The 27,975-nt window shown below is 36.4% G+C and overlaps 3 protein-coding genes across 5 annotated transcripts in view; 1 reads left to right on the forward strand and 2 right to left on the reverse strand.

Annotated features, from left to right (window-relative positions):
* Window positions 1–1,057, reverse strand: part of map3k22 (mitogen-activated protein kinase kinase kinase 22) — a 71,376-nt gene extending 70,319 nt beyond the window's left edge. Inside the window, exon 1 of the mRNA XM_077244603.1 lies at window positions 616–1,057. The gene's annotated coding sequence lies outside the window, so the exon portion shown is untranslated. The remainder of the gene's footprint in view (window positions 1–615) is intronic.
* Window positions 1,058–2,631: 1,574 nt separating this feature from the next.
* Window positions 2,632–6,645, forward strand: acaa1 (acetyl-CoA acyltransferase 1). Its single transcript, XM_077244607.1, has 12 exons — window positions 2,632–2,939; window positions 3,026–3,119; window positions 3,222–3,279; window positions 3,368–3,447; window positions 3,545–3,587; window positions 4,576–4,674; window positions 4,760–4,840; window positions 4,968–5,158; window positions 5,234–5,413; window positions 5,574–5,629; window positions 5,712–5,857; window positions 6,100–6,645. Exons 1-12 carry the CDS (start codon window positions 2,787–2,789, stop codon window positions 6,173–6,175), a joined length of 1,257 nt encoding a protein of 418 aa, XP_077100722.1. The 5' UTR covers window positions 2,632–2,786; the 3' UTR covers window positions 6,176–6,645.
* Window positions 6,646–7,357: 712 nt separating this feature from the next.
* On the reverse strand, window positions 7,358–27,828 carry dlec1 (DLEC1 cilia and flagella associated protein). 3 transcript variants are annotated; one of them, XM_077244604.1, is made up of 39 exons: window positions 27,794–27,828; window positions 27,582–27,693; window positions 27,269–27,409; window positions 26,022–26,178; window positions 25,575–25,685; window positions 25,313–25,500; window positions 22,292–22,509; window positions 20,882–20,963; window positions 20,564–20,651; window positions 20,037–20,210; window positions 19,753–19,889; window positions 18,677–18,769; window positions 18,036–18,126; window positions 16,904–17,066; window positions 16,616–16,808; window positions 16,210–16,283; window positions 15,946–16,102; window positions 15,757–15,850; window positions 15,151–15,281; window positions 14,866–15,024; window positions 14,115–14,245; window positions 13,809–13,962; window positions 12,905–13,015; window positions 12,659–12,777; window positions 12,350–12,541; window positions 11,437–11,495; window positions 11,201–11,352; window positions 10,973–11,088; window positions 10,837–10,907; window positions 10,512–10,726; window positions 10,243–10,402; window positions 9,993–10,108; window positions 9,813–9,907; window positions 9,552–9,639; window positions 9,224–9,439; window positions 8,760–8,927; window positions 8,109–8,262; window positions 7,834–7,945; window positions 7,358–7,594 (listed from the first exon to the last, which is right to left on the reverse strand). In XM_077244604.1, the coding sequence occupies exons 1-39, from the start codon at window positions 27,808–27,810 to the stop codon at window positions 7,468–7,470; spliced, it is 5,136 nt and encodes a 1,711-aa protein (XP_077100719.1). In that variant the 5' UTR covers window positions 27,811–27,828; the 3' UTR covers window positions 7,358–7,467. The 3 variants fall into 3 exon arrangements, with proteins under 3 accessions (XP_077100719.1, XP_077100720.1, XP_077100721.1); XM_077244605.1 differs by lacking the exon at window positions 27,794–27,828 and having other exon boundaries at window positions 27,582–27,791; XM_077244606.1 differs by lacking the exons at window positions 7,358–7,594; window positions 7,834–7,945; window positions 8,109–8,262; window positions 8,760–8,927 and having other exon boundaries at window positions 9,296–9,444.
* Window positions 27,829–27,975: the final 147 nt, after the last annotated feature.

Genomic DNA, 27,975 nt, shown 5'->3' on the forward strand with positions numbered 1-27,975 from the left:
ATCATGCTCTTTAAGAACAGCAAAGACACTTTATCTTCGATTTTTTTTTTTTTTATAATTTGTCATTAATGGACTAAGTCAACTCTGTTACCATTAAATTTGTACAGTAAACAAATTATAACTGAGAAATTTAAATATATGTATATATATCAAATTCTTTCTAATAAACATATTGTAGCTAGATGAAGAAATATTCAATATCCAACAAATATGAAGACGTTATTATTTTAAGATTTCAAGAAAAATTGTATCATTCCATATAATGACTCATAGACTATACTAAACACAACTATAGAAACAAATATTTTTAAGACAGAGTTTTATATCATTTATAACGCTATACAGTGTTATCCAAGTAGGTTCAGGAGGTCGCAAATGTCATATAGCCTAAAATTCCAGCATATATAAGCATTCGTTACTCACAGTGTTAAAGTTCTGGCTAAACACAACACAACATAAACTCAGAATACGTTTCTTTAATAGCAGTACTCTTTGAACTGGTGTCTAATACCTTATGTGTAACTAACACATTGCATTGGACTCTCTATAGCAAATCTTTGCACACCAACGTTAATATAAATGCAGTCATAAATAATTATTCTACATAGAACTCACCTTACGTGCGTATCTTCATACTGTAGCTGACACTTAAGACAAATTAAACCAAGCTGCGATTCAAAGCGAGCAGTTTTCTGGGTTTAAACGCAGTGAAGAGGAAAATTCCGCAAACTGAGCTCTTGTCCGAGAGATACAGTAAAAACAGTGATATATCCGGAAGCCGCGCGCACTTGAATACAGTTGTCACGCACAAATTGAAGGGAACCTCACAAATCCACCTTCCGAAAAGCTTCCCGGTTTATGTTTTTTGGAGTCGCAGATGCCAGTAATCCAAACAGATGGAGCGGTGTGTGCTCGGGAAAGCTGCAAATCTCGTCGACTGCGCGCCGTCAAAGGAAGAAAGTTTCCTCTCCGCAAACATTGACTGACGCCGAGTTTTACCACAGAGGAGTAGAGCGAGTGTAATGTCAGCCTCAGGAAGCGATGACGCGCGTGCTTCAGACTCGCTGCTGCTGCACGAGATTCTGGCGCCCTCGGCCGACTGTGCTTAACATCATTTACGAAATGTCGAAATGGGTTCCAAAAGAGGTCTGAAACTCCTAAAAAAATGAAGTGCTTTCCTTTTTCTTTTTCAACAAATGCCCAGTAAAAGTAGGTGCAGATAATGTTAATCAGGAGTTCAAACTAAATTATGACTGCAGATATTGGAAACATCATTACAGTAGACTATAAAATAATAGTAGGCCTAGCCTACTGTAAATTGTATGGTGTTTACAATGTTATTTTCGACTAATTTTAGAATAATTGTATGAGGTTAGAAAATATGTCAAACATTTGTGGCATGTCGAAACAGTTTAAAACCCTGATTTATGTGATGTAGAACGTTTAAAGGGAACTTATGCCCCTGTTTATAAGATGTAAAATAAGTCTCATGTGTCCCCAGAATGTGTGAAGTTTCAGCTCAAAATACTTGACAGATCATTTACTATAACATGTTGTAAGTGCCCATTTTTGAGTGGAACGAAAAACAGGGAAAACATTAAGACCTGCTGCTCCCCACCCCCCTATCCAGAAGAGGGCGGAGCTTCGGATATCATCATCTCTATCACGTATCATATCACCTCTATCGCGGTCATGCTCACATGACATTGCTGTAATTCATCATCATGAAAGTTTTTTTATCTGCATGTGTTTTAAAGCCATATCAGTCTAAACTTCTGATATATGTTTTTCTGAGCGCACATATCCAAAGCACGTGCACAGAACGGCGCGTCCCGGGAGTAATAAACTAAGTTCTCTTTTACATCTTGTTGCGCTTAAACTGTACACATAAGGTTATGTTAAACAAAGTTCCCATAAAGATAGTCGGTTTCTTATGTCTGTGAACGTAAACAGCAAGTAACGAAATTGCATGTGTATATTAGATCTGTGTATTAAAGTGAAAGCAGCATAAGTACCTACTGCTATATATGCTGTTAATATGAATCAAACAACAAAAGAAAAATAGAAAATAACCCACTGCTCTTGGTTGAATAACGTTAGTAGCTATATTAAGAATACATTTCTTGAATCTTACTAAATGCTCTGGTGAGGAGATAAACAGGCAGACTGCGGTGCGGGTTCTATGCTATTGCTAATAAGGCAGAGCCCGTCAGCAGTTGTGGGCGGGGCCTATGCATATGTGACGTCACATTGTTAGGATCTGCAAAAGGCTTGTTCTGCTTATGATTCATGGTAATTGAAAAAAGAGTGGGTGGATTTTTACCTTTATAGGGTGGTTGTGTACACACTGCCGACACACATTTATGTTTAAACACCATGTAAAAGGGAATTTTGCATAATAGGTTTATTACATAAACATCAACATTTAGATGGTTGCATACAAAATATAGAACACAGTGAAATTTTACTAACTTCAGGTATTAAAAGTAGTAAATAATTTAAACTACATAATTATTTAATTTCCTATAATTATATAGATAGATAGATAGATAGATAGATGTTTGAGGAGCTCCACTTGTGTACTTCATCACCCATAATTCCACACGATGACGTCAGAACGCACTAGCCAATGATAACCAGTGTGACCAGTGAAGCAAGGTTCACCAGGAAACATCATCAGAAATGTAGAGTATAGTTCACGCATCAGTGACTGTTTGCCATATGTGTTTATCTCAATAAACGGTAATCCTTTTATTTTCTTCGTGTCCACATTTTCGTCATTAAAAATGCACAGAGTGCAGGTTTTGTCGGGACATCTGTCGTCAAATAAACGCGTTGGAATGAGGCAGTGTAGCGCATCAGCTGCTGATCCAAATGATATCGTTGTGGTTCATGGGCTCCGAACAGCCATCGGCCGGGCGAAGAGAGGGTCTTTTAAGGTGGGCCTGTATGACTGCTCGACAGTGACATTCACTGCATTCTCTATAAAAGTGAGTCTTACATATACAATATTTCTATATTTTAGGACACTACCCCAGATGAGCTGCTCAGTGCAGTGATGAGTGCAGTTCTTAAGGATGTGGGACTGCGACCCTCTTTAATAGGGGATGTTTGTGTTGGTAAGTCAGATGACAGCCAGTCTGAGCAAAACATATCTTTATAATATTAACATTACATCGTATATGAAGAGTAACTTACACTTACTGACTGTTGTTTTTCAGGTAATGTTCTGCAACCAGGGGCAGGTGCACTTATGGCTCGAATCGGACAATTTTTAAGGTAAAATGAGCAAAGAATTCCTAATAAATCAAGATATGGCTAAATATATGAGTTGACTGTAAAATTCAAGAGTTTGTTCAACTTTCAGTGGCTTCCCTGAGTCTGTACCAGTCTACACTGTAAACAGGCAGTGCTCTTCTGGACTACAAGCACTTTTTAATGTTGCGGGTAAGTATTACATTTAAGCAGTAAAAATGGCACATTTTGCTGCAGTATAAGAAAATACAAGATTACAGTTAAAACAGGCTTTTTCCTGCCTTTTAAGGTGGAATCAGAGGGGGTTCGTATGACCTGGGACTTGCCTGTGGGTTAGTATGCCACATTTATAATTGTTGATTTCAGTATATACTATAGTATTAATCATTGTGTAGGATCCTTATTTTTATATTTTTTGTTGTGGTTGTTTTTTTTTTTAGTGTTATCAAATGTTATTTTTTTAATTGTGTGAATGTATACAGTACACACTACCGGTCAAAAGTTTGGAATAATTAAAAGGTTTTTGAAAGAAGTCTCTTATGCTCACCAAGACTGAATTTATTTAATCAAATATGACATTTTATTAAATTTTAAAAGAACTATTTTCTATAAAATGTAATCTATTTCTGTGATGGTAAAGCTGAATTTTCAGCATCATTATTACGCCAGTCTTCAGTGTCACATGATCCTTCAAAAATCATTCTAATATGCTAATTTGCTGTTAAATTATTATCAATTATTATTGGTGCTCATATATTATTAACAGTTTATATTGTTATCAATGTTGAATACAGCTTTTGCGGCTTAATATTTTGTGGAAACCATGACACATTTTTTTTTAACATTATAAATGCCTTTACTATTACTTTTGATCAATTAAATGCATCCTTGCTGAATAAAAGTATTTTTTTTTAAATATCTCACTGACCCCAAACTTTTGATTGGTAGTGTATTACAGTTTCCAAACAAATATTTAGTAGCAAAAACTGAGCAGCAAATCAGCATTTTAGTATAAATTCTGAAGGATCATGTGACTGGAGTAATGATGCTAAAAATTCAGCTTTGACATCACAGGAATAATGACATTTTAAACTATAATAAAATAGAAAACAGATCTTTTAAATTGTATTAATAATTCACATTACTGTTTTTATTGCATTTTTGATCAAATAAATGCTGCCTTGGTTAGTATTAGAGACTTCTTTCACAAAGATAAAAAAAATCTTAATTATTCCAAACTTTAGACTGGTAGTTCATGTCTTTAAATTATTGAATCTGAATCTTATAGCTCATCTCTTTCTTTTTGCTCTTTCATGACAGTGTAGAGAGCATGTCCCTTCGTTCGCCAGGGGACCCAGGAGACATCAGCCCTCGACTGATGGACAATGAGAAAGCCAGTGACTGCATCATTCCCATGGGGTATAGTTGTTATTCTTTTATACTGCGTTTTAATCTTTACATTAAAATAATCATTATTTCCTGTTTTCTGTATGTTTCCTTTCAGAATAACCTCAGAGAATGTTGCAGAGAGATATGGCATCACTAGAGAAAAACAGGACAGCTTTGCACTCGGTTCCCAACAAAAGTATGTGCTCCCATGATATTTATGAATGGTTTATACATGCCAGCTGTTAGTATTTTGCACACTAAAAAAATGCACTCAAAGCAACTCTATTAAAGTACTAATTGTTTGTGGACTTTTATAACACTAGGGCAGCCATGGCGCAGGAAAAGGGCTTATTTGATCAAGAGATCACACCAGTCACTACTAAATTTGTGGAAGAAAATGGCACTGAGCGCAGGATTACTGTCACAAAGGACGATGGGATCCGGCCTGGGACTACCTTAGGGGGCCTTGCCAAACTGCGACCAGCATTCAAGGAAACCGGCAGCACCACAGCTGGTTTGCATGCTGATTTTTTTGTGGGAAAAAAAGTATGGTAAATTCCATTACCCAATTCTTTCATTCCCATTGCAGGTAATGCCAGTCAGGTGAGTGACGGTGCTGCGGCGGTGCTCATTGGGCGGAGATCTACGGTGGAGAAACTGGGACTTCCAGTTTTTGGGGTGCTGAGGGCGAGTGCTGTGGTTGGTGTTCCACCGGACGTAATGGGCATCGGCCCAGCCTATGCTATCCCAGAAGCCCTCAACCAGGCTGGTGAGAGTACAGCTGCTCCTACTGTATCTCTACATTCATTTGAGCCATTTATATACCAGTAGTAATCATGCTTGAAAAATGTATTGGAATCGATTTTCCATTTTCATTATTCCAAAATAATGGGTGTAAATGAGCCTTGTTATTGCATTTGCTTGTGCAGGGCTAACTGTGGATGATATTGATGTGTTTGAGATCAACGAAGCATTTGCCAGTCAGGTGACTGATACATTTTCCTGGATTACCCCCTGTTTCCCCCCTAAAATATTATTAATATCAGCAACTTTCACAATTATCCTAGGCTGTGTATTGTGTGGAAAAGCTGGGCATTCCTATGGAGAAAGTGAATCCTAATGGAGGGGCCATTGCTCTTGGTCATCCACTGGGCTGCACTGGCGCTCGACAGGTCGTGACTTTGCTCAATGAGCTCAAACGCAGACGCAAGAGGTGAACGGACATAAAACATCTTACAGTAGGGTCCTATGGTTTCTGTTTTTTTTTTTTTTTTACCCATAAAAAAGATTGTGTTACACAATAAATTCCATTTTTATGACTGCATTCGCGATTCCATCTACGCTTTTCAGACAGTGGAAATCATAGGGCCCTAATACAGCTATAAGTATTAGTAACTATACAGCAACGAAAAAGATGACAATCCCTTTTCCCATTTCTAATGTTTTTTGTTGCAGAGGATATGGCGTGGTGTCCATGTGCATTGGGACTGGAATGGGAGCGGCTGCAGTTTTCGAGTATCTTGGACCGTGATGAAAGCCCTTGAGCAAAATCCCAAGATGCAATGACACGCGGAGAAACTAACAGTCCCCAATTATTTTTAATCAAGCTGTTAGAACACTAACTATAGAACACAAGCAGAGAGAGAGCACACTTCTTATGTAGTGTGCTTCAGTGGGTGTTTGCCTTACTCTTGAGGATGTTAATGATAACATTCAGATCTCTCTTTAAAGTGCCTTGCATTTCAACTGTGATAACAGATCGTGAAAATAGACATGCCATTATCTGTAAGATCTATCAGAATAACAACTTTTATCTCTTGATTTGTGGCAATAATTTGATGGTCTTTTCTTCTGATATGGATATAGCAGAAAAACTGCTATACAGAATTATAAACAGAATTATAGAGAAATATTTTTTTTATAATCTGTTGAGGAACCATGTAATTCATAAAGATCTGTAATGCATCTCATTTATTTGAATAAAAACGATTTATGTATAAAGGTTTGTGTTTCAAAAGCTAGGTATAATACTGTTTAATTTTGGGGTTAGTACCATTTTTAAGAGAAATTAGAACTTTTATTCAGCAGCTATAGATTAAATTGATCAAAAGTGACAGTGAAGACATTTATAATGTTACAAAATGTTGCTATTTCGAGTAAATGCTGTTCTTTTGAACATTCTACAGTATTCATCAAAGAATCCTGAAAAAGTTGTATGGTTTCCACAAAACTATTAAGCAGCTCAACTGTTTTCAACTTTGATAATAATATGAAATGTTTCTTGAGCACCAAATCAGTATATTGGAATGTTTTCTGAAGGATCATGTGACATTGAAGACTGGAGTAATGATGCTGAAAATTCAGCTTTGTCATCACAGGAATAAATTACATTTAAAGAAAATATTCAAATAGAAAACAGTTATTTTGAATTGTAATAATATTTCATAATATTACTGTTCAATCAAATAAATGTATATGATCAAATAAATACAGTGTAAGTGATAATATGAGACTTATTTTTTAAAAACTTGCCAATCCTAAACTTTTGAATGGCAATGTAGTACGTATATGTTAAATCACTGTTTAACAACAACCTGACCTTTGATCCTTGATTTGCAAACATACAGTAGGCCATTGGAAATGTGCTTATGTTCTTATGTAAGTCTTTAATCTGTTTTATAATTAAAAGAATAAAAAATTCACAAATACAATATTTTATGTACACTGAGACCAGTGTTTAATCAAACCATTGAATGTCTATACAGAAAGATTTAAGATTTTTGGTTATCTGTTATCTTGTATGTGGAACTCAGTGTTGTATTGTCAGGTGTCAGATATTGGAGATACAAAACTCCCATCAAATGATCCACTTCCAATGATCTTAAGAACAAGTGGCGTCTCTCCAAGAATCCCCTGCACTGTGATGATTGTCTGGAACTCTTTCTGCTCACTGTGGGGAAAATACTGTTAGTATAAAGTTTAAGAAAGACTGCATTAGGTTTATTCAATTACTGGCCTGCATCTGATTAAACACATACAGTTATACAGTACAGTATTCCTGAACATTGAACTTCAAACTCAACCTAAGCTGAGGTATTATTTCATCCATTGCAGAATATGATACATTTCTTGAATTAAGTATTTTCTACAACGTGATTGGTTGCGAGTATCAAGTAAGGTAGACTATACCTTGCAGTGAAGCTGATCTGCAGCAGCTGTTTACAGGACGGTGGATCCCCAAGAGGTTTCAACACACCAGAGTCTGGACTCACCCTGAACACTTTCTTGTCACCTTCGGGATCTAGAAACAAAACAAAACATGAGCTCAACTAGATACAAGGTAACTACCATGATAGTAAAGATCACATTATAAAAGATAGGATTAAAGGTGCAATCTGTTATAGTTTGTCAATGCTAATTCATACCGTACATAGTCATTCCACTCCAATGCTAAATCATTTCACCTGTAAGTGCGGTCCAGTAGCTACAGGAGCCACCTCTGTTGTAGAGGCTGACCTCTTTGACAGTTGTTTGTCCAACGTTGCAGGTGCCAAAATCCACAGTGGTGCTGGACAGGTGCAGTGTCGGTAATGCCAGATGAGCATGAAGAGACACTGACTGAAAGACAACAGTATTTACAACATGGTTACATGTAGATGAATTTGACATCAAGACATTATGCCCTGGTTTCACATACAGGGTTTAGATTAAGCAAGTATTAGGCCTTAGTTCAATTAGGGTATTTAAGTAGCTTTTATAAACGGGCCCTAGAAAAAAACATTATTGGTGGCATTGACAATGGCATTGACATATTTTGAGATATGCCAGTGCAAGTTGCTTTCAGTTAAAACAACTCAAACTTGCATTTTAGTCTGGGACTAGATCCTTGTCTTTGAAACCACAGGATTAATTATTTTTTATTATAAAAAAATTAAAAGTACCAATTACTGGTAAATACCGGTTTGAATGAGGCTATTGTTCTAGGACAATATGACTCCCACAAGATGGGTACGAGATGGAGGTGATGGTGCGTTGTGCACCTCACAAAGTGTATTTTCTCTGAGACTAAATTATTTTAGATATTTAAAAGAAGCAAATTAAGCCTGTGTAGAGACCTGTATGCTGTTATTGCTGTACTGAATGGTCAGACTTTGCTGAAACTGTAGTGTCCTTTCTCCAACATCACTGCACAGAAGAGTAGCAGAGAGCTGAGCATCTGATTCCTCACATGGTTCATTCAGATGGGTCAGAAGTGAAGCTGAATTATGGAAAGCCACCTTCACCTGCAAATTTAAAAGATCATTGTAACCATTTCTGGATCAGACTGACAAATGTTGAGGAATTTAGCACCTGTAAATATGCTGCAAAAACTAAATAGAAAAGCAATCAGTGCATCTGAAATCTTATGCTACCTTACTATGCGAAAACCAGTATGTGAAAAGTACACAGATGACCTACTACTTCCGCAAAGATTCTGAAATGCGTATTCGATGGGTTACCATAATTGTCCTTCAGGTCACTTTTTTTTACTATACATTATCCAAATATGTTCAAATGTGTATAATATGTTTCCACAGACCTGCATGATATGTTTAGGCTGCAACAGAAGTGATGTTTGCTCATCTCCAGGCCCAGAGAGTCCTTGTGTATGTCTGTGAGAGGGTGAGCTGCTGATCAGTTTAAGGGCCTGTCGGGGCTTCAGCACTGAGAATGGGGTGTGTGTGCTCAGTCTGAAACTCAAGGCCATATCGGTATTGTTCTTCAGCTGGAACGTCCGAATGATCATGGATTCCTTCTACACTTAGACAAAGACAAAAATATCTAGCTAAACCCTCACACCGCCAACAGGGACTGTCATAATTAACTGGCTTGTCTTTAATCTGGATACATATTGTTATTAACTGCACCTGTGTGTGAGATCTTCCGTCTAGTGTATCACTTGCAGCTGCAGTGAATTCCAATACCTCTGAATCCTCAGCCATCTGCACTGACAAACTGCACACACACACACACACACACACACACACACACACACACACACACACACACACACACACACACACACACACACACACACACACACACACACAGGCACAGTGGTTACTAGTGTACTGTTTTATAATGTATATGTATTAAATATATGTGTATTAAGCACATCTATAACTCACATGGCAGGTTTTACATTAGCCTGCATGTCCAGCCTCAAAGGTTCTAGTTCATAGCCCTGGGCTCTCTCTACTTTGTATTGAGTCAGTGACGCAAGCTACAAGATAAATAACATGGGTGGGTACTGGATGAAATGATCAGTAGTGTAAAATATATGGATTTAATTTCACACACTCACATACCTTAGAGTCCAGAGTCATGTAACCCAACGCATAACCCAAACATCTTTGATTGGCTGAACATGACAGGATCAGAGGAGTGAAAGACACGTGAATGGTGCTACTGCCCCCTGCTGGAACTACCTTTATTAAAGCACAAATTAAATGCTTTTTATCCCCCCATCAGAGCTTTTCATTATTAATGTTCTACATCCAGATATGTACATAAAAAAAGATTCTAATGGAGACCTGGAACAGTGCCGATCCCCATAACCTACGGTTTGTTGTGGAGTGATGCAGTATGGGTAGTCAGAGACATTCCCTTCATGAGGCTTCAGAAAAACAGAGAACAGCTTCTTCACTGGAGCCAGAGACACAGAAGCCCCACTGCCCTCCTCTCCATCACATTCTTCCTCATTCTCTTCGAAATCATCCTATAAAACAGAAGAAAACATTTTCAATTAGTGAATTGAAAATGTACTTTTTGGATTGTGAACTGAATCTGTTTTGGGATGTTGCCATGCTAACTAAGGCTAGACTCACGGATTTGGTCATGAATGTCGAGCTTGTTCCTTCTCTGCTGGGGGTGTGGCTGTCATCCCAAGTGGACGGGAACATGATGGATGACTCCAGCCCTCCAACAACCTCATTGCCATCTGCATCCTTCAGAGGAAACGGCTCACCACATGCAACCAACAGATCTATCAACTTACTATCACCGACCTCCAGGTTGTAGGTCACCCAATCCAAACGGATATCTGAGAAGTTTCAGAAAATAATGTGATCTATGCAGCTTTGAAATAAAAGTTAACAAAATCAAACAAGAATGTGAGAAGCGTTTGTAAACTTGATGTGGTGAACGGCTCACCATATGGACTGGTGTTAATGAGCCGTAAAGAGCGTGACACGGTGTCTCCTCCAGAAACATGGCTTCCAAACCTGTCAATCATAAATATCAAGGAAAAATCTTTGCATGTAAACTGCAACATCTAAAGAACACTGACCGTATAATTGGACCCTGGTTCTGATTGTCAGGCTGTGGTCCAATCATCTGAAAGTAAATAGGGCAGCCCCTCACAGACATCTGGATAGGAATGGGAGTTGGATCTAGATCTCCAACCTAAAAAATGTCATCAATTCATAAGAATTTATTGTAACAGCTGTTTGATTTGAGAAAGGCAAAAATATTTAGAGGGGAATTAAACGGTTTCATTGTTTTGTCAAATACATACCTTGCATATAAGATTGTCTTGATAATCTCCCCACATATTGGTGAAAGCAGTGATATTGATGGTTTGACTCTCAAATGGGCTGAGCATTCCACTGTTTGGTTTAACAAAGAACGCTGCACCTCTTCCATGGGAAAGCAGACAGTTTACAAATTCTGAAAGCAAAGAAAATGCATGTTTGACTTTGATGTTTCACTTTCTATGGTGCTAAAGAACAGAAAGGATTAGGTTGCACTGACCATCGTATGCTTTCTGCTGTATTTTTTGGGCCTGGACAGAATGGAGGGGTGCACTGCTCCTAAAAGAAAAGGCCAAAGCGTCGGGTAAAAGAGTTTCTTTATATTATATTAAAATAATTAAAATAATGACTCTAAAATATGATTTTATATGAACTTAATTGATAAATCATTAAAAATTATATAGTGTTATAATGCTATTCAACATTTAAAATGTTAATGTTCTATTTGAAATAAATGTTGTTCTTTTTAAACTTTCAATTCATTAAAGAAAAATGTATCATGGTTTTCACATAAATATTAAGCAGCACAACTGTTTTCTATATTGATAATAATAAGAAATGTTACATTTCTTGTAACATACATAAGGTTACACCTTATTTTAATGAGTCGCTGTTTCAGTGTAATCACACAAGTGTTGAGTAATATTAATGAACTACATTACTATAGGATTAGGGTATGGTTTGGTTTAGAGTGCAAGTAATTATGCTTAATTTATAGTTATTACTATAGTAAATATATGTAACATGCAACAACATAAGGACACATTAAAATAAAAAAGTGCTACTGAAATGTTTCCTGTGCACAAAATCAGACCATTAGAATGATTTCTAAAGGATCATGTGACACTGAAGACTGGAGTAATGAAGCTGACAATTCAACTTTGTCATCACAGGAATTCATTTCATTTTAAAATATATTGCACAAAAAAAAGTTTTTTAAAATTGTAAAGATACTTCACAGTATTACAATAAATGCAGCCTTGGTGAGCACAAGTCTTCTTTCAAAAATATATATATTTTTTAAATATTTAAAAAAGGGACCCCAAACGCAATATTAATATGTTCATTTGTCTATTTTTTTTACTTTTTTTGTTAACACAAAAACAATTAAGCAGAATCTGTCTGTACTGTACCTTTCGGAGTTTTCATCCGATTGTGAAGGACCGTATCCAGTAAAGTATTCTGCCTCGACAGTGAACGGAGCAGGTATAGCAGTGCGATTAGTTATCAACAAATGCCGTTCGATTGATTTGCCAATGATGACTGGCTCATGCTCAGTGAAGTCCAGTGTGATTGGTTGGTGATTGTCATCACTTGAATTAATACTAAATATGTAACCGTGAAGAACACAATGTGGTTTTAGCAATGCTCTGATTTCTTTAAAAAAGTCTAATAAAATGACTAACCAAAGAAATGTTAATATGACGTAAATGTGGCTTTACCAGTCAGAAGGCAGAGAGTAGGACACTCTGAGAGGTTTGGCTTTAGAAAAAAAGCCCAGTAATAATGGACTCTCCATTCCTTTTACTTCGCAAACCGCAGTCACTTCAGTCAGTTCCTCCTAAAAACATTAAGAAAAAACACATTTATAATAATGTGAGGAACAATATATTTTACTGGAGCTTGAATTTCATCAAATATTTAGTTTACAAGCTGTGGGTGTTAGAGTATTAAATAGCAGTACGTACAACAGTGTGAGCCGTGAATGATACAGTGACTTCTGTTTTGGCATTGGGCTCCAAAGTGCCTGCAGAGGGGCTGAAGGTGACAGAGCAGAGATGAGCTTGTGCACCGTGGAGCTGAGAGGGAGAGAAAACATTGAGAATGACTAAAAAAGACCTTATATTATTATAGATATAGATTTATATTATTTGGTCTAATCTGTACAATATCGCAACATTATACCAGAGCAATATTGAACTGTTTTGATTGGTTGACAGAAATTCCAAGATTGGTTTATTTTTTCACATACACCCAGTGAATTAAATATTATGCATAGTACACATGCAGAACAAATATGATTTGTTTATTCCATGACAAAAAGTGTCTAGTCATGTGATCTCAACATGTCTGCCATGCAACTTTATATGATTTTTTCAAACATATTTCTGTAAAACTTATTTAATGACGAAAAATAACTAAGGGCACTTAATTTGGTAACACTTTATTTTGATGGTCCCGTTTGAACATCCTGTTGACTATAGGTAACTTTGCAACTACATGTCAACTAACTCTCATTAGAGTATCAGTAGACTGTCTGCTTGATATCTGCTAACTCTTTATTGTGATGGTCCTCCAACAGACACTCTACTGACTATAAGTAACTTTGCAACTACATGTCAACTTATTCTAACCCTAAACCTACCAGTCTACAAATACTCTAATGAGAGTTAGTAGACATGAAGGTTAAACGTTACTTATAAGACAACAGAATGTGTAAAAGGGACCATCAAAATAAAGTGAAACCCTTAATTTTCTGTAAGTATGACCACATTATGGTTCAATATTATTTCGTCATGTTTTTTTCCAAACTAGTAGATATTTTAAAAACATGTTGAGATAAACACATTACATAAACTGTCAGTTCCTCACCTTGCTCCAGGTGAAGTAGGCTGGCAGTAGTGTTTGGTTAAACAGGGTAACGCTGCTTGTCTGTGGAACACCTACATACAGATCAGCAAACACCAGCTCGCTGCTCAGCAAGCACACTTGAGGGGACTGGACGACTGCCCGTACAGAGAGGTGACTGAAGACAAACACAAATGCACACCTTGACTCAAATACGTGACACAACACAATTTTAATACTTTTTCATTAGGGTAACATTAAAGTAGTATACTCTTCTAGTTCTTACTGACATCTGTACAATACAACAAATGATGTGATTCATTCCCTCACCATCCAGTGCCGTTGAGCACTGTAAGCAGTAGGACTGAATCAAAATAATGGCAGTACAGGGCTCTGAAGACCACATCCACACTGCAGGACGCCAGGGGAGGAAGCACACCTTTATTTGGACTGATATACACCTGATAACACATGTAGAAAATGAGATACAAAAACTTTGTGTTATATAACATAAAAACCAAATAAAACCCTTAATTTTTGTATTAATATAATAATAATGATTATTATTATTATTATTATATCCTTTTATATTAATTTTATAAAATACATATAGTTATTATTATTAGTATGTATTAGTATTTAGTATTAGTATTTAAGTTTATATATTATTATTATATCGTTTTATATTTATTTTATAAAATATATATTATTATTCAGGTTATTTTACTGTATAAAATAATACAAAATATGTAAACATATATTTAAGTTTGTATATTATTATTATTATTATGATATCATTTTATATTTATTTTATCAAATAATATTTTATGTAATATATCAAAATATCATAAAATATCTTATATATTCTATTATATTTTATATATTTATATATGAGTTTATTTTTATATATATATATATATATATATATATATATATATATATATATATATATATATATATATATATATATATATATATATATACGTATATATATAGTATATATAATAATAATTATTATTATTATTATTAGGCTTTGTTTAAACCCTAGACTTGATTTCTAAGAGGTGTAATGGTGTTGTACCAGTCCTTTGATGGGCGGCTGGGTGTGGGACAGTTCTTCTAGGCTCCAGGAAGCATCTGACAGGCTATTGTTGGTGATATGGATGGTAGAGATGCTCTCATTTCCCTTTTCCAGCAAACCAAAATCCAGACTGGGCACATTCACTGAGCAATGCGGACCCTGAGACACGATATTAAACATACTGCATATGAATTCAATTGTAAGACATAATTTCCTAAGGAGAACATTTGTGGTGGCCTCCACACACCCTACTGAGTTTAAATCAGTAGAAAGTGCACCTCTGACCTTAAACGTGACCTCAATGGCCAGTCCTACAGTTTTAGGATGGTGCTGAATGTGACACTGCAGGCTGGAGCTAAAATGACCAGGATTCCTTCCAGTCAGAACCAGCTCCATGTCAAAACACTCATTTATCTCTGTAAGCAAGCAACGGGTTCAGCATGTAAGGCAATATGTCTAGTTAATATTCATTCATTTATTCATTTGTTTATTCATTATCTCTATTTTTAGTCATGTATAAAACTCTATTATTTATACACAACTGTTTGGGATCTATTTTTGAAGTAATTTATTTGATAAAAAAATCTGTAAAAACAGTAATATTGCTTATTTTAAAATAAGCGTTTTAAACTGTAATATATTCCTGTGATGGCAGCAGCCATTTCCTCAGACATCTTCAGTGTTACGTGATCCTTCAAAAATCATTCTAATATGTTGATTTGGTGCTCAAGAAACAAGAAACAAGTCTTTATTTTCACTTTTGACCAATTTAATGAATCCCTTCCTTAATCAATTTCTTTCAAAAAATTATCTTAAAGACCCCCAACTTTTGAATGGTAGTGTATATCTCTGTTCATACATTAATTTGCTGATACACTGCAATGCTCTGACCTATTTCTCCTGTTGAGGGCTCAACTTCAATGACGTGACTGTCAACAATACGCTCCCATTCAAAGTGAATGATTGATTTGCTGTGATTCCACATCTAAAACACACAGACACAAAACATAAAAGCATGTTGTAAATTAAAAAATTAAGAAAGAAGATTGGAGTCATTTTGACCTCTAGACTCAGCGCTACCTTGAATCTCTTGCGGATTGTGTTGTGTATGTAGGTCTCCCCTGGTATTAAAACAGCATACGGCTCAAGAAGGATCTTATACGGTTCAGCAGAACCTTTCACTTCAACCTCTAAAACGGTCACATCATTTACTTGGAGAGGTGTGTCGAGACACGTCCTGCAAATCAGCAAATAGAAGTGTCTGCATGTCAAGTGCTTATTGATTGAAAATTCTTACATTTATCTTAAATTTATTTTTTAAATTAAAATATCAGTATATTTCACCCATCGTCACTGATTCTGGGAGGATTAGGAACATCCATGATCACCAAGCGGCAGACACTGTGGTAGTCTTTCAGCTGAAACAGAGAGGAAACAAGTGTTCAGAGGAATGTACAGATGTGCACATGTGTATAAGGGGCCGTTTACACCGAATGCATATTTTCCATTCCCCTGCACTACTTTTCCATTGTTTTTCAATGTAAACACGCGCTAGATTGATGTCTTTAATTGCTGCGCTTGTGTCTTTTGCAGTGTCATGACATGTCATTGTACAAATGTGGTAAGTTTTTTTTAAAAAGAAGTTCAAATATTAAATATCCAGACCTGTGTCTCGCATTTATAACAGCAAAAACGCATTCTGTGTGAACCATCCCTAAGTGTGTTTATATGTTTGAGTGCACATACGTACATCCTTGGGACAGTATGTGAGCAGGAACTCATGTTCCTGTGCAGGGGAAAGGATGCCCATAACTGGACAGATGCTGAACACACTGTCTGTATCAAGATGATGCTGAATGCTGGAAGGGTTTGGAGCCTCTCCAGGCAACAAACATTGAGGGTTGGGCTTCATGATCTGCCAGTGGTATGGTAGCTCCAAGTGTCTACACAGAAGCAATGTAATGATTTACAAACACACAAGTAAGTCTCTACTGTATATACTATTCTGTGTTTAAGCAGATGTGTGCAGGGAGCTCACGCATTGTTTTTTATGACCAAAGCCTTCTGCAAGGTGGAATTTGGATTGGTTGGGTTGAATCTGACAAAATGGTCAGCTGTGATATCACACAACTCCCCAAATTCAGGCTGATCCTCTCCGCCTGATAGTGAGACCAGCTCCACAGTGACCAGCTGACCTGTCCCTGAGAAAATGTATGAAAACATGTACACATATATATTTTCTGAGGTTTTTGCTTTAGTCTACGTCTAGATTAATCTGGATTAATATCAAAAAATATTAGTACAAAAAATTCTACTTTTGGCATTCCATCCACACTAAAATAGCATTTTTATTTTACAAAAGTAGAGCTTTGTGAAAACGATCTCCCAAGTGGATCCATTTGAAAACGCAGTTTTTGTCTTGTAGTGTGGACTGTGGTAACGAAGGTATTTGTAAACAATGACACATTTAGTCATGTGGCACATATTGTTTCCATTGATATCTATGGTTATACCGCCATTGTTGTCCCTGCTATTCATTTTTATAGTGGCGTTAAAAATAAATGTTACTTTGTACAATACTCATTTTACATTCCTGCAAAGATGACAGAAAAATATCCTGCACCAAATCAGAAAGGCAATTGTGTTTTTGGCCATACACTCTTAAAAATAAAGGTTCTAAAAGGGGGTTTTCGCAGTGATGTCATAGATTAACCATTCTTGGTTGTGCAAAGAACCTTTCAGTGAACAGGTTTTAAAATACCCTTTTTTTCCCTTAGTGTACAGAACATTTGAATAATCTAAAGAACCATTTTTTTCCACTATAAATGTTATGGATGTTAAAAGTCCTTCATGGAACCAATGACCATAGATGCCAAACCTATATTTAAGAGTGCGACCTGGGCACACCAGAAAGTGTAAGGATATAAAATGATTGTGCCAGAAGAAGAATTGTATTATTTTCATCATCTCAATGAGCATTTAGATGATTTAAGCATTATCTGACATTTCTGTATGGACGAGAAACTTTTGGAAAAGGCTTGAAAATGCTAGTGTGGAAGTTGGGTGTTTTGAAAATTATTGTCAAATGTACTGTAGATGTAGTCTCAAATCTCATAGGATCAGTTACTAACATATTTACAAACTTAAGTTTGGTTGAATTGACTCTCTACCTTGAAGGGTGATGTCCTTCACTTGACAGTTGTCACAGACAATGGTGAAGTCCTGAGAAATGATCTCAGCAGTTGTGGGGAAAAACACAACCTAAACAATGAAATAAATCCAAACACACAGAGTCAAAGACTAGCAGATTACTTTATTTCATTAAAATCTGAGCAACATCAATCTTTATGCATCACTGTATTCACAAAGTATGATAAGTAGCATAAATCAGCATATTTATTAGTCTTTCAGAATGTGTCTTTCTTCGGTGATGGCATGATGCACAACAAAATCTGCATCTTAAAATGAAAGTGCTAAGAAGTTCTTTCTAGCTGCAGAAAACCAAATTCCATTAAAAATCTTCTAAATTCTGTTCTGCCAACCACAAGCATTTATTTTTAATCAAAACTACAGTCGCTAAATAAGAGAACGGATGGGCTATACTATCTCATAAATGTATGAAGGCTATCAATCAAGTCAAAATAGAGAAGAAGATTAAACGACTATATGAAAATGTGGAATCTCCTGGACCTATATATCGGTAATGTGTGAAACTGATTAGCATGTATAAGTTTTTCTTGGTTTTTGCTACTGATTGAGTTGATTGACTGTCAGCATCACAATCTGTGCTCTTCAGTCAGTAAAATCTCACCTCCATGACAGTGGCTTGTCCAGGGAGAAGACCAAAAATAGATGGACTGATGGCAAAGGGAGGCTGTTCTGCGAAAGTAGACTTCACTGCAGACTGAGACAAACAATCAAAATTAATTCTCAGGATGGTAAATAATAATATACCAAGACGGATCAAAAGCAATCAAGGTTAGTCACAATGTAATAGAAAAAGACAGATCTTTTATATTGTGACGTACATTCAAGTGAAACGGATTATCGAAAAAAAAATGTAGGGCAGGGACTTGGTTCTGTCCATCGTTTTTTGATTGAATGGAGGAAGACCCATCTGGTTGACATTTTTGCATCCCATGGTCTAGATACAACCGCCATAAAAATTATTTTGTTCCTTTGGCTGCAAAACTGTTTAACTCTAGTGTGAAGGATATGACTGTGTTTCGTTGTTGATGTGATTATCTTGTTATGCAGCTTCATATGAAACATTGTAAGATGGAAAATATGAAAATATGTTCATGTACTGTGTACTTATGTTCATAATCTGTATGTTTATTCTGACTATGTATCTTGTTATAATTATATGTGTGTACTGGAAGCTTCAATACCAAGGGTAAATTCTTTTTTGTGTGCAAGCACACTTGGGAATAAAGCTCTTTCTGATTCTGATATGTATTGCCCAAAACAAATTTCCCCTAAAAGGGACAAATAATGTATCATCATCATCATCATCATCTGAATGCAAGCTTGCAGTTAAAACGGGAGGGGGTTTCAGTGGCCTAAATGATTAGAGAAGTCTGACATACATCACCTGAAAATATACCAATGACATAAGTCTGTCATTTCACAGGAAGTTATGACATTTTGATTGAAAATTCTGAGCTCAAAAAAAATAAAACAAAATAGATTAATAACATGCAATAAATAGAGTAAGTTCATTCTGACTATTCAAGTTAAAATGTACAGCTAAAACTGAGTTTGCTATAGTTTTTTCAATACAGTATGATAAGAAAATATGAGAACTATGGGAAGCCAATAAATAATAATACTGCCAAAGAAAGGAATCCAAACTATGAGTTTTTATGCAGACATTTGCATGCTTACCCTGAGGCTTGAGGCAGGCCACTGTTTCTTAGGCATTACACAGAATGTTCCAGCACTCAGTCCTTCATTCCGACATAAAACCTCCATAAACTTCACCCCTCCTGCCAGGCAGTAACCACAGTCTATGACAGCAGGCACTGGCACATGAAAAGAGAAAATTAATCCTTATTTACCGTTCATTAACAGATGAAGATACTTTGAAAGTCAGTCATTGAGTTTTCATTTTTGGGTGAACTATCACTTTAAGATCTAGATGTAAAAGAGTTATGTTTATTTTGACTCACAAGTGAGTATTGGAGGGGATCTGCGGGCCTCTATCGGTACAATGAGAGGACACGGCAACTGTGTCTCCACAACCAGAGCGTCCTCATAGTCAGCCAGAGAGTCTGGAGCAAAACGCACCATATACTGGCAGCTCATTCCAGGAGCAACAATCCCTCCCTCACCAGGGAATCTGCCTGTTGAACATAAAGCTTTGTTGTTATAATGCTTGCCTTGATTCCAAAAAGCTGAAATCACATTAGGTATACCGATATTATTATTATTATTTTTTACATTTTTAACAGTAGATGTCACTGTTTTCCTACTCTACCACCTGGAGCTGCAGGGTAAACACCAACATAATTTTTATTAAATAATTCCTCAGTCAGAATCCTGTGATATTCCAGACTTAGCAGAGATATTCCTGCTATTTTCTTCAAGTACTGCTACAAAACTCCAAACAGATTCAGCGGGGACCGTGCAGGGAAACCTTCTGCCAACATAAAAGGGTCTTTCATGAGGTCAGCAGGTACTTTTTCATGAGACTCACCCAAACCAACAGAGAAGTGTGGAGAGGTTGGAGGAATCATTCGAATGTGACGGCTGGTCGCGGTAATGTTTTTAAACTCCACCGCAGTCTACAGGAAACAGAAGGCACTATTAAGAACAGAAAACATACCAAACTGGAAGCCATTCAGTAGTGGCTCTGAAGGGAAAAACTTATAAACATTTACACTATACAAGTCATGTAGTAAAGAGTAAAAAACATGCAGTATGCAGTAAAAACATGCCTATAAGGTGGAATCAAGACAATTATTCATTGAAATGGACCAAAATGAATGAAATATACAGTAAGGTGCTTTTATACCTCATAGACTTGTCCTACTTTGTAGTCAGTGAAGAAGATCAAAGGTGGATTTGCCGTGAAGATGGGAGCGGGACCCTCAGGACTTATATTAAAAGATAGAAAGAGGAATTTTTTTACCACAATTTGAGCTTACATTAAGTTAATACACAATTAAATAAACAGAATAGTTATCACGTATCATGTAATGTCTTGTAAAAATCCAGAATGTAAAAGTTTTGACCCGTAATAAATGTCAAACAATTTATTTAAACTGTTAACTGATATTATGTTCCCATATTAATGGATAAATTACATCTTAATTGACAGAATACTGTACAGTTGTACACTTAAAACATTATTTTGTCACACCACAGGATAATTTAAAAACGAACAAGTAAAAATGGTGTTTAAAAATGGTGACCAGTCACAGAACCTAAAATATACACTACAGTCATAAATATTCGAACATCAAATCTTGGTGGACAATGTTCTATTGTTGACTGCCAAGAAGCAGAAAACAGGAACTGCACAAAGCTTGTTGACTCGAAATGCTGAATGAGTCAGCAGAGGCATTTTGACAGTCTTGTGATTCTTTTTGTTGCTGTGAAGGAAGAACCTAATTTAAATGGCTGGAGATATTCCAGTAGGGCCAGACAAGTGACACAGGCAAAGGACTGATTCATTTGTAATCCAGCTTTCAGTGCTCTCTCTGATTCCCACCACCTGGCATGTTGATGTGAGCTTGGAGACGGTAAAGTCAATAAAGGACAATCAATAAAAAAAGCTATTTAGGCTGCATGGCTGGTAATATTAGTGTTAGGCAGACAATGGACTGTGATCGGTGTCTTGAGTGCTTATGTGTATCATATTTCCCCTACCCAAGCTGCACAAATATTGTGGCACTAATGGCTAAATAAAGCTGTCCAAAATGCAAACAACGCAATAACAAAGAACAAGCTTTTCAGGAATTAAAACAGAAGCCATTAAGTCAACCAATTTGTTTTGAATTTGATAGAATAGTATTGAATCAAAGGTGAGGCAATTTGTTGTTGACCAATGGAAGATGGGAAAAAGGTTTGAAATTAAATTAAATTAAATTAATAGAACTAATTATTGAAGATTATAGAATTCATACATCAAACATTTCAATATCGAGTGTCTCTTAAATAAAGTGATTCTCAGGGAGCCTCAACCTGACAAAACAATTATAATTATTTAAAATAAGACAAAACAAGCACGAAAATAAGCTAAAACAACTAAAAGTCAAGAAATGTCTTGTTAATTGGTTATTTTTATAATTAATATACATCTTTCTATTAATGCCAAGCTCTAAATACATTTTTTTGAGTAGAAATTGTGAATGAGGGGGACCTTCAAATATTGTTGTACACAATTGTGTTAAACATGTTAAAATCAAAAGCAGTGGCACACCTCTCTTTGCCAGTCTTTTTCCTGCCCTTTCCTACATACTCCGGCCTCTTCCCTGGCATGGTAAGAGACTTTCCCCCACGTTGAGCATTTGGGAGCAGGAAGCGAGGGTTGTGCAGGAACTTATGTCGGTCTTTATGCTGCTTCAGGGAAGCCCTGTCTTCTGCCTGACTCTGAGCACTGGGCTTCTCCATCCAAGAGGGCTTATGCACCACACCTAGCTTGAGGTGAAAAATTAGAAAACCAAATGATAATAGATTTTTTTCATTAAACGGGTGGTTGTGTTTATGGAGTGCAATATAACATGTCTTCGTGTTTTTATTTTTTTTGACTTCCTGATTCTATGAAACCACTCCCTCAGAAACAGGCAATGGGCTCAAATTGGTTAGTTGGGCCGGTGTGTTGCAATTGGCTAAACTGCGTAGCGCACGTTGTCTGGAAACTTCACGCCCATTACCTTTACGAGCGAAAGTTGCATGTGCTCCGGTCAAATGTAAATAATGGTGTCAATACTGCGTATCAGTTTGAGCCAGAATCAGACCCAGAAAGCGGCAATGAAGAGAGTCAAGCAGAACCTCCCCACGGCTCTTACAAAACGTTTCTGAATGGTACATTTTTGTATTATTATTATTCTATTCAACTATTATTATATAAGAATTTCGATACGCTGTTACTTACATTTTCTTTCAAAATGCTACTGCTGCTTGTTTGCTTTTGATGTCAGGATTTGTTCTTATGTTGTGTGTGCAAACACATGGCCTGTGTTTTGGGCTATGTGTTTGCGTTGTGTTGTTTACCACGCCCCCTTGTTCTCCTCGTTAATAATCTTGATTGTTCATTGGTGTCACCTGTGTCCTGGTGATGATGTCCCTTATTTAAGGTCCTTGTTTATTACTTGGTGCTTGTTCGTTTTGTATCTTGTCATCGTGTTCTGTGAGCTGTGTATTCCCGTGATCAGAGTTTGTATCCTATCTGTTAGTTCTAGTCTCATGTTATTGTTAAGTTTATTAGTCTAGTCTTGTCAATGTTCGTTTGCCCCCCCGTGGGTCTTTGTTTTCTGTCTGTTTAATAAATCCGTGTTTTATTTATTACTGTCTGCGTTTGGGTTCATATCCGCATACCGTGACATTTGAGATACGGTTTTCTCCTGATTAAATATTTAATATAGCTGAATAAATGACTGAGTAATACCGTTTTTTTAAAGTTATTGTTTTATCGATATAATGAACAACCGTTTATCTATTCACAAAACTTATTTACTCGGTATATCGTTTTCTTTAGGTGTACATGTGGCAACTGTGTTAAAATGCCAACAGAACGTGAAAACATCTGATAACAGCAGCTGAAGTTAGCTGTTGCGATTACATATAATTTTTTGAACTTTATACACGTTTGTCTTGTACACACAAAATAGCATCAGACTAACTGGCTACTAACAAACAGCGTTGGCATTGGTTTACGTTCTTGATCAAATCGAAAAATTACATCATTAAGTATACCTGGAAAATATATTTACAAAATTAGTACATAATTACAAATTCAGTTCCAAACGTTTGTCATAGACACACGAAATAGCATAACTAAGTGGCTACTAAAGCCAGCGCTGGCATTTGTTTACGTCCTTGATAAAAACTAAAACATTACGTCTAAAATTATACTTGCAAATGCATTTTAAATTATTGAGTCTTACTTACTGGTTGTGGCCCCACAACTGCTGCCTCTGGTTTTAAAGTTGGAACTGCTTCATGCTTTAGTAACAGTTTGTTGTTGAATCCAGCATTGAGTTTGTGGAGATTCTGGAAGCTGTCTTCCGTAAAATGCTCAGCACAGAGAGCTAAATTACGATTGTAATTTTCTGGAACATAAACATAAATTTTAGCTATTGTTGACGAACTACAGCGTCCTTAGGAAGCCCGAACACAGAAGACCTGACAGCTGGGTGAAAATAACACACTTTCGACGGCATGGCTACTGCTCTCCTCTATAACTCTTACTCTCCGACAAAGCTGCAGAAATATGGCCATGCCCCCTTTTTCGCATATTCCGGGAGGGAGGGTTGATGTAAATTTATGGGTTAGTTACGTATAAAACCCCGGAAGTATCTCGTTGTAGTCCCATTCGAGTCTTTTTTGTAGGCATTAAACGACCTGATTTTTAAAAGACGATATCTCTGCTTACGTTGAACTTTCACCGCAGCAACTTTGCAGATACTGTTCATGCACCAACAGCAACATTACACACTATTTAAAATGAAAAAAGTGAAATCGCAATCAACCACCCCTTTAACATCAAGATGTTTGGATAATTTAAAATGTATTTGAATGTATAAGGGAACATATTTTAGTTGGTATGAATGGGCACTGTTCCATTTTAAATCACCTTCTTGCCTGTAGTTCATTTATATGATCCTGCATTGTGACAAAATAATTTTCAATTATATCCTTTTAATATAAAGTATATTTATTATTTATAATATTGGTAAGACTTTAAAATAAGGTCTCGTTTGTTAACATTAGTTAATGAATTAACTAACAACAAAGAACAATACATTTTTACAGCATTTATTAACCTTTAATGTTACTTAATAAAATGTTAGTTCACAGTGCATTAACTAATGTTAAGATACAGCTTTGGATCTTAAAAATGTTGTAGTAAATGTTGAGATTAACATTAAGTAAGATTAATAAATGCTGTAGAAGTGTTGTTAATTCTTAGTTCCTAACGTAGTTAAATAATTTAAAGTAACTAGCATAGTTAAATAATGTTATCAAATGAAACCTTACTGTGATATGTAATCATAATAATTCCAATAATTTTTTTAATGAATTGTAATATTAAAATTACAAGCAAAATAATTATAAACAAAATAGTAGTGTATAGTTGCATAGCTTGTTATATCTACATGTGAACTGGCAGTAATGCTGTTATTAATGTTATTTGGGGTCTAGTCTTTTAAAGAAGGTGATGACGTTGCGAAAAAATCCTTTTGATATGAGGAAAACAGAATAATGTTTAGGGGAAAACCTCAGTGCTCTTGATGGAGCTGGAGTCTGGAGAGGAAGGGAGCGTAAGTGTCTCTTCTGATTGTTCCAGCAGGCTCTGGGCCGTATGAGCAGGTGGGGGGAGAGGAGTGTAACCATCATCCTGCAGTTCGGTGTTGATGTGTATATTATAGGAGAAAGTTGGCTGGGCAAAGCCTGGAGTGAACTTGCCTGCAACAAATAAGAAAATGGCGGTATCATCATGACATGTAATCTAAGTTTTCTATTTATAGGTAAAATATTACCTTTTGGGTTTTTAACAATTGGGGTGTGCACTGTTGTGTAATCCAGTGGGCAAATCAAGTTGTTGCTCCTCAGAAGCTCACTGTCCACACACCACTTGAAGGCTGATTGAACTGTGAAGACATAGAGGATTGCTCTGTTGGGTTTTTGTGTCATAAGACTACTTATGCTACAAAAGGCTGGAATACACTACACGACTTTTGCTCAGATTTTTTATTTTTGATGTGTTTGGAATGATTTGAAAGTCTGGTAGTGGATGATCCTCAGTCATTTATGTATGATGTCCAATTTTTTTCTTTATCATTTTACAAAGTCAAGTGTATGATGCCTAGTGTTTTAAAATCTGCTCAGATTTTAAAAGTCACATGGTGTATTCCAAGGCTTAACTAACTGACTGTGGATAGTAAAAACAATGGGTTGTTTAAATAAACAAAACTAGAGAAATGTACCTGGGGGGAGGCCCAGCTGATGGTAAGCCTCACCCACTTCTTCCATGATTTTATTGTGATTATGCTCCTCTTTTGCAGCAGCTTGCAGACGGGCCTGTATGATGTGTGTCTCCAGCATATCAGCGTTCTGAATCCGTCTGTTGTATTCAGAATGCACCTGACAAAATCACAACAGTAAAATAAAAATCATAATTTAGATAATACAAATCGTTGAATAAGAATTAAGTATATAATAATAATCATGGTTTTCACAAAAATATTTCTGTCATGACAACTCTCTGAGTTATTGGCATGGTAATGGATATGACAATGTTGATATTATTTATGCTTGGTCTTGGCGTAATAGATCTGCTACGCTGCTGCTGCTGCTGCTGTTGGTTATTGCTATTGCTTCGGTTGGTTATTGCTGCTGCTGCAGAGCAAGTACGGGATTGTACGGGTACAAACACGAGCAAGTAAGACATTGCTGTGAGCAAGTAAGACATGCTGCTGCTGTACAATAAAGCATACATTAATTACATGTTGTAGATCTATGCAGGTGGAGCTGGGGAAGGTGGAGGGTTTCTGAAAGCACGCTGCAACTGCTGCAGCAAATGCTGACCGGTCCGCTGATAGACACCTGCTTGTGCTTTCAAACGCTCCTACTTCCGTTTTTTATAAACACTTTTAAAAACTTCCATGTGCTCTCAAATACTCCCGTGCGTTGATCATTGTAGCCAATCACAAACATATCCGATGAGCGCGTGAACACAATGGCCAATCAGAGGTGTTTACAATTCTGCTCAACACCACTCAAAGCGTCACAATTTTTAAATTTCAGTACCAACTTGGTACCGAAGTCTGTACTTTTTGACAACTCTAATCAGCTGTGCCCTATCCACCTTATTCCTGACGACCTTACTGCGTTTTGAATTATGGGTGGCACTTCCTGTTTGGGGAACTTCCATTCAAAAAGGCTGAAACGAATCATTTCAAATCATAAGGTTGTCCTACAAATAAAGCTGATCCGTCAGTTTGAGTGGATGAGCTGACAATTTTCTTTCATGATTTATTTTAAGACATCATGAGAATAACGTTATACTTGGTATTTTAACGTGACATGTTATAACAAAAACATCTATGGCAAGAGCTCTTTTCAGTCGCTGCTTTCTTTTTCTCGTGATTATTTTCTTTTTTCCCTTACAATCCGCTGTAAAACTATGAAAAAGGACATCTTTCAAAAGCATTAAAAAATCTTACAGACCCACCTGTTGAAGCTCCTCCACATAGTTTTCATGGTAGTTGTTGCCTCCTCTGCGTGATTTACTGAGATTAGAAACAGTGTCCTTCCCAATCACCTCTATGGTGTAAAGGTCGTTGAATATGCTGGCCAGTAGATGAGAAATGTCCTGTACACACAAAACCAGTCATTCTCAAATATATGACTTATTTAGTGACAGTTGAAATGTATATTTATATAATGTCTGAAATTCTACATAACGTCTAATTTTGTGTTCCACAGAATAAAGTTGTAACGTTAAAATAATAATCAATTGCAGTGGTCAGTAGTCATTCTCTTACCTGGGTTGTCTTTGATGCTGGCTTGTGTCGGTTCATGGAGGGTTCAGAGCTCTTTAGTGCTTTTGGTTTAGTTTCATCGGCCATTATTTTGTCGTGAAAAGAAATGTAAATACTGAAACGCAATTAAGTTATGGTGATATGTTATACAAACGTCCCATAAATGCTAATATGTCTAATATAAAACGAAATGCACAAATTAAAAATACACTAACGTTAAATGACACACCATGAAGTTCCCTTTACTACATTGACCGCCATGTTTGTTTAGGACGTCACCATGGTAACAGCATGCCTAGTTCCGCATCCAAATTGATTAATAAATTAAGCTATTTAAAACGGCCACAATAACATTTGGACATTTTAACCACAAAATGTAGACTGTAAGTCAGTAAGA

This window comes from Siphateles boraxobius, unplaced genomic scaffold (genome assembly GCF_051911475.1).
Source record: "Siphateles boraxobius isolate OS27281-9 unplaced genomic scaffold, OSU_SipBor_1 26, whole genome shotgun sequence".
Taxonomy (NCBI): Eukaryota; Metazoa; Chordata; class Actinopteri; order Cypriniformes; family Leuciscidae; genus Siphateles; species Siphateles boraxobius.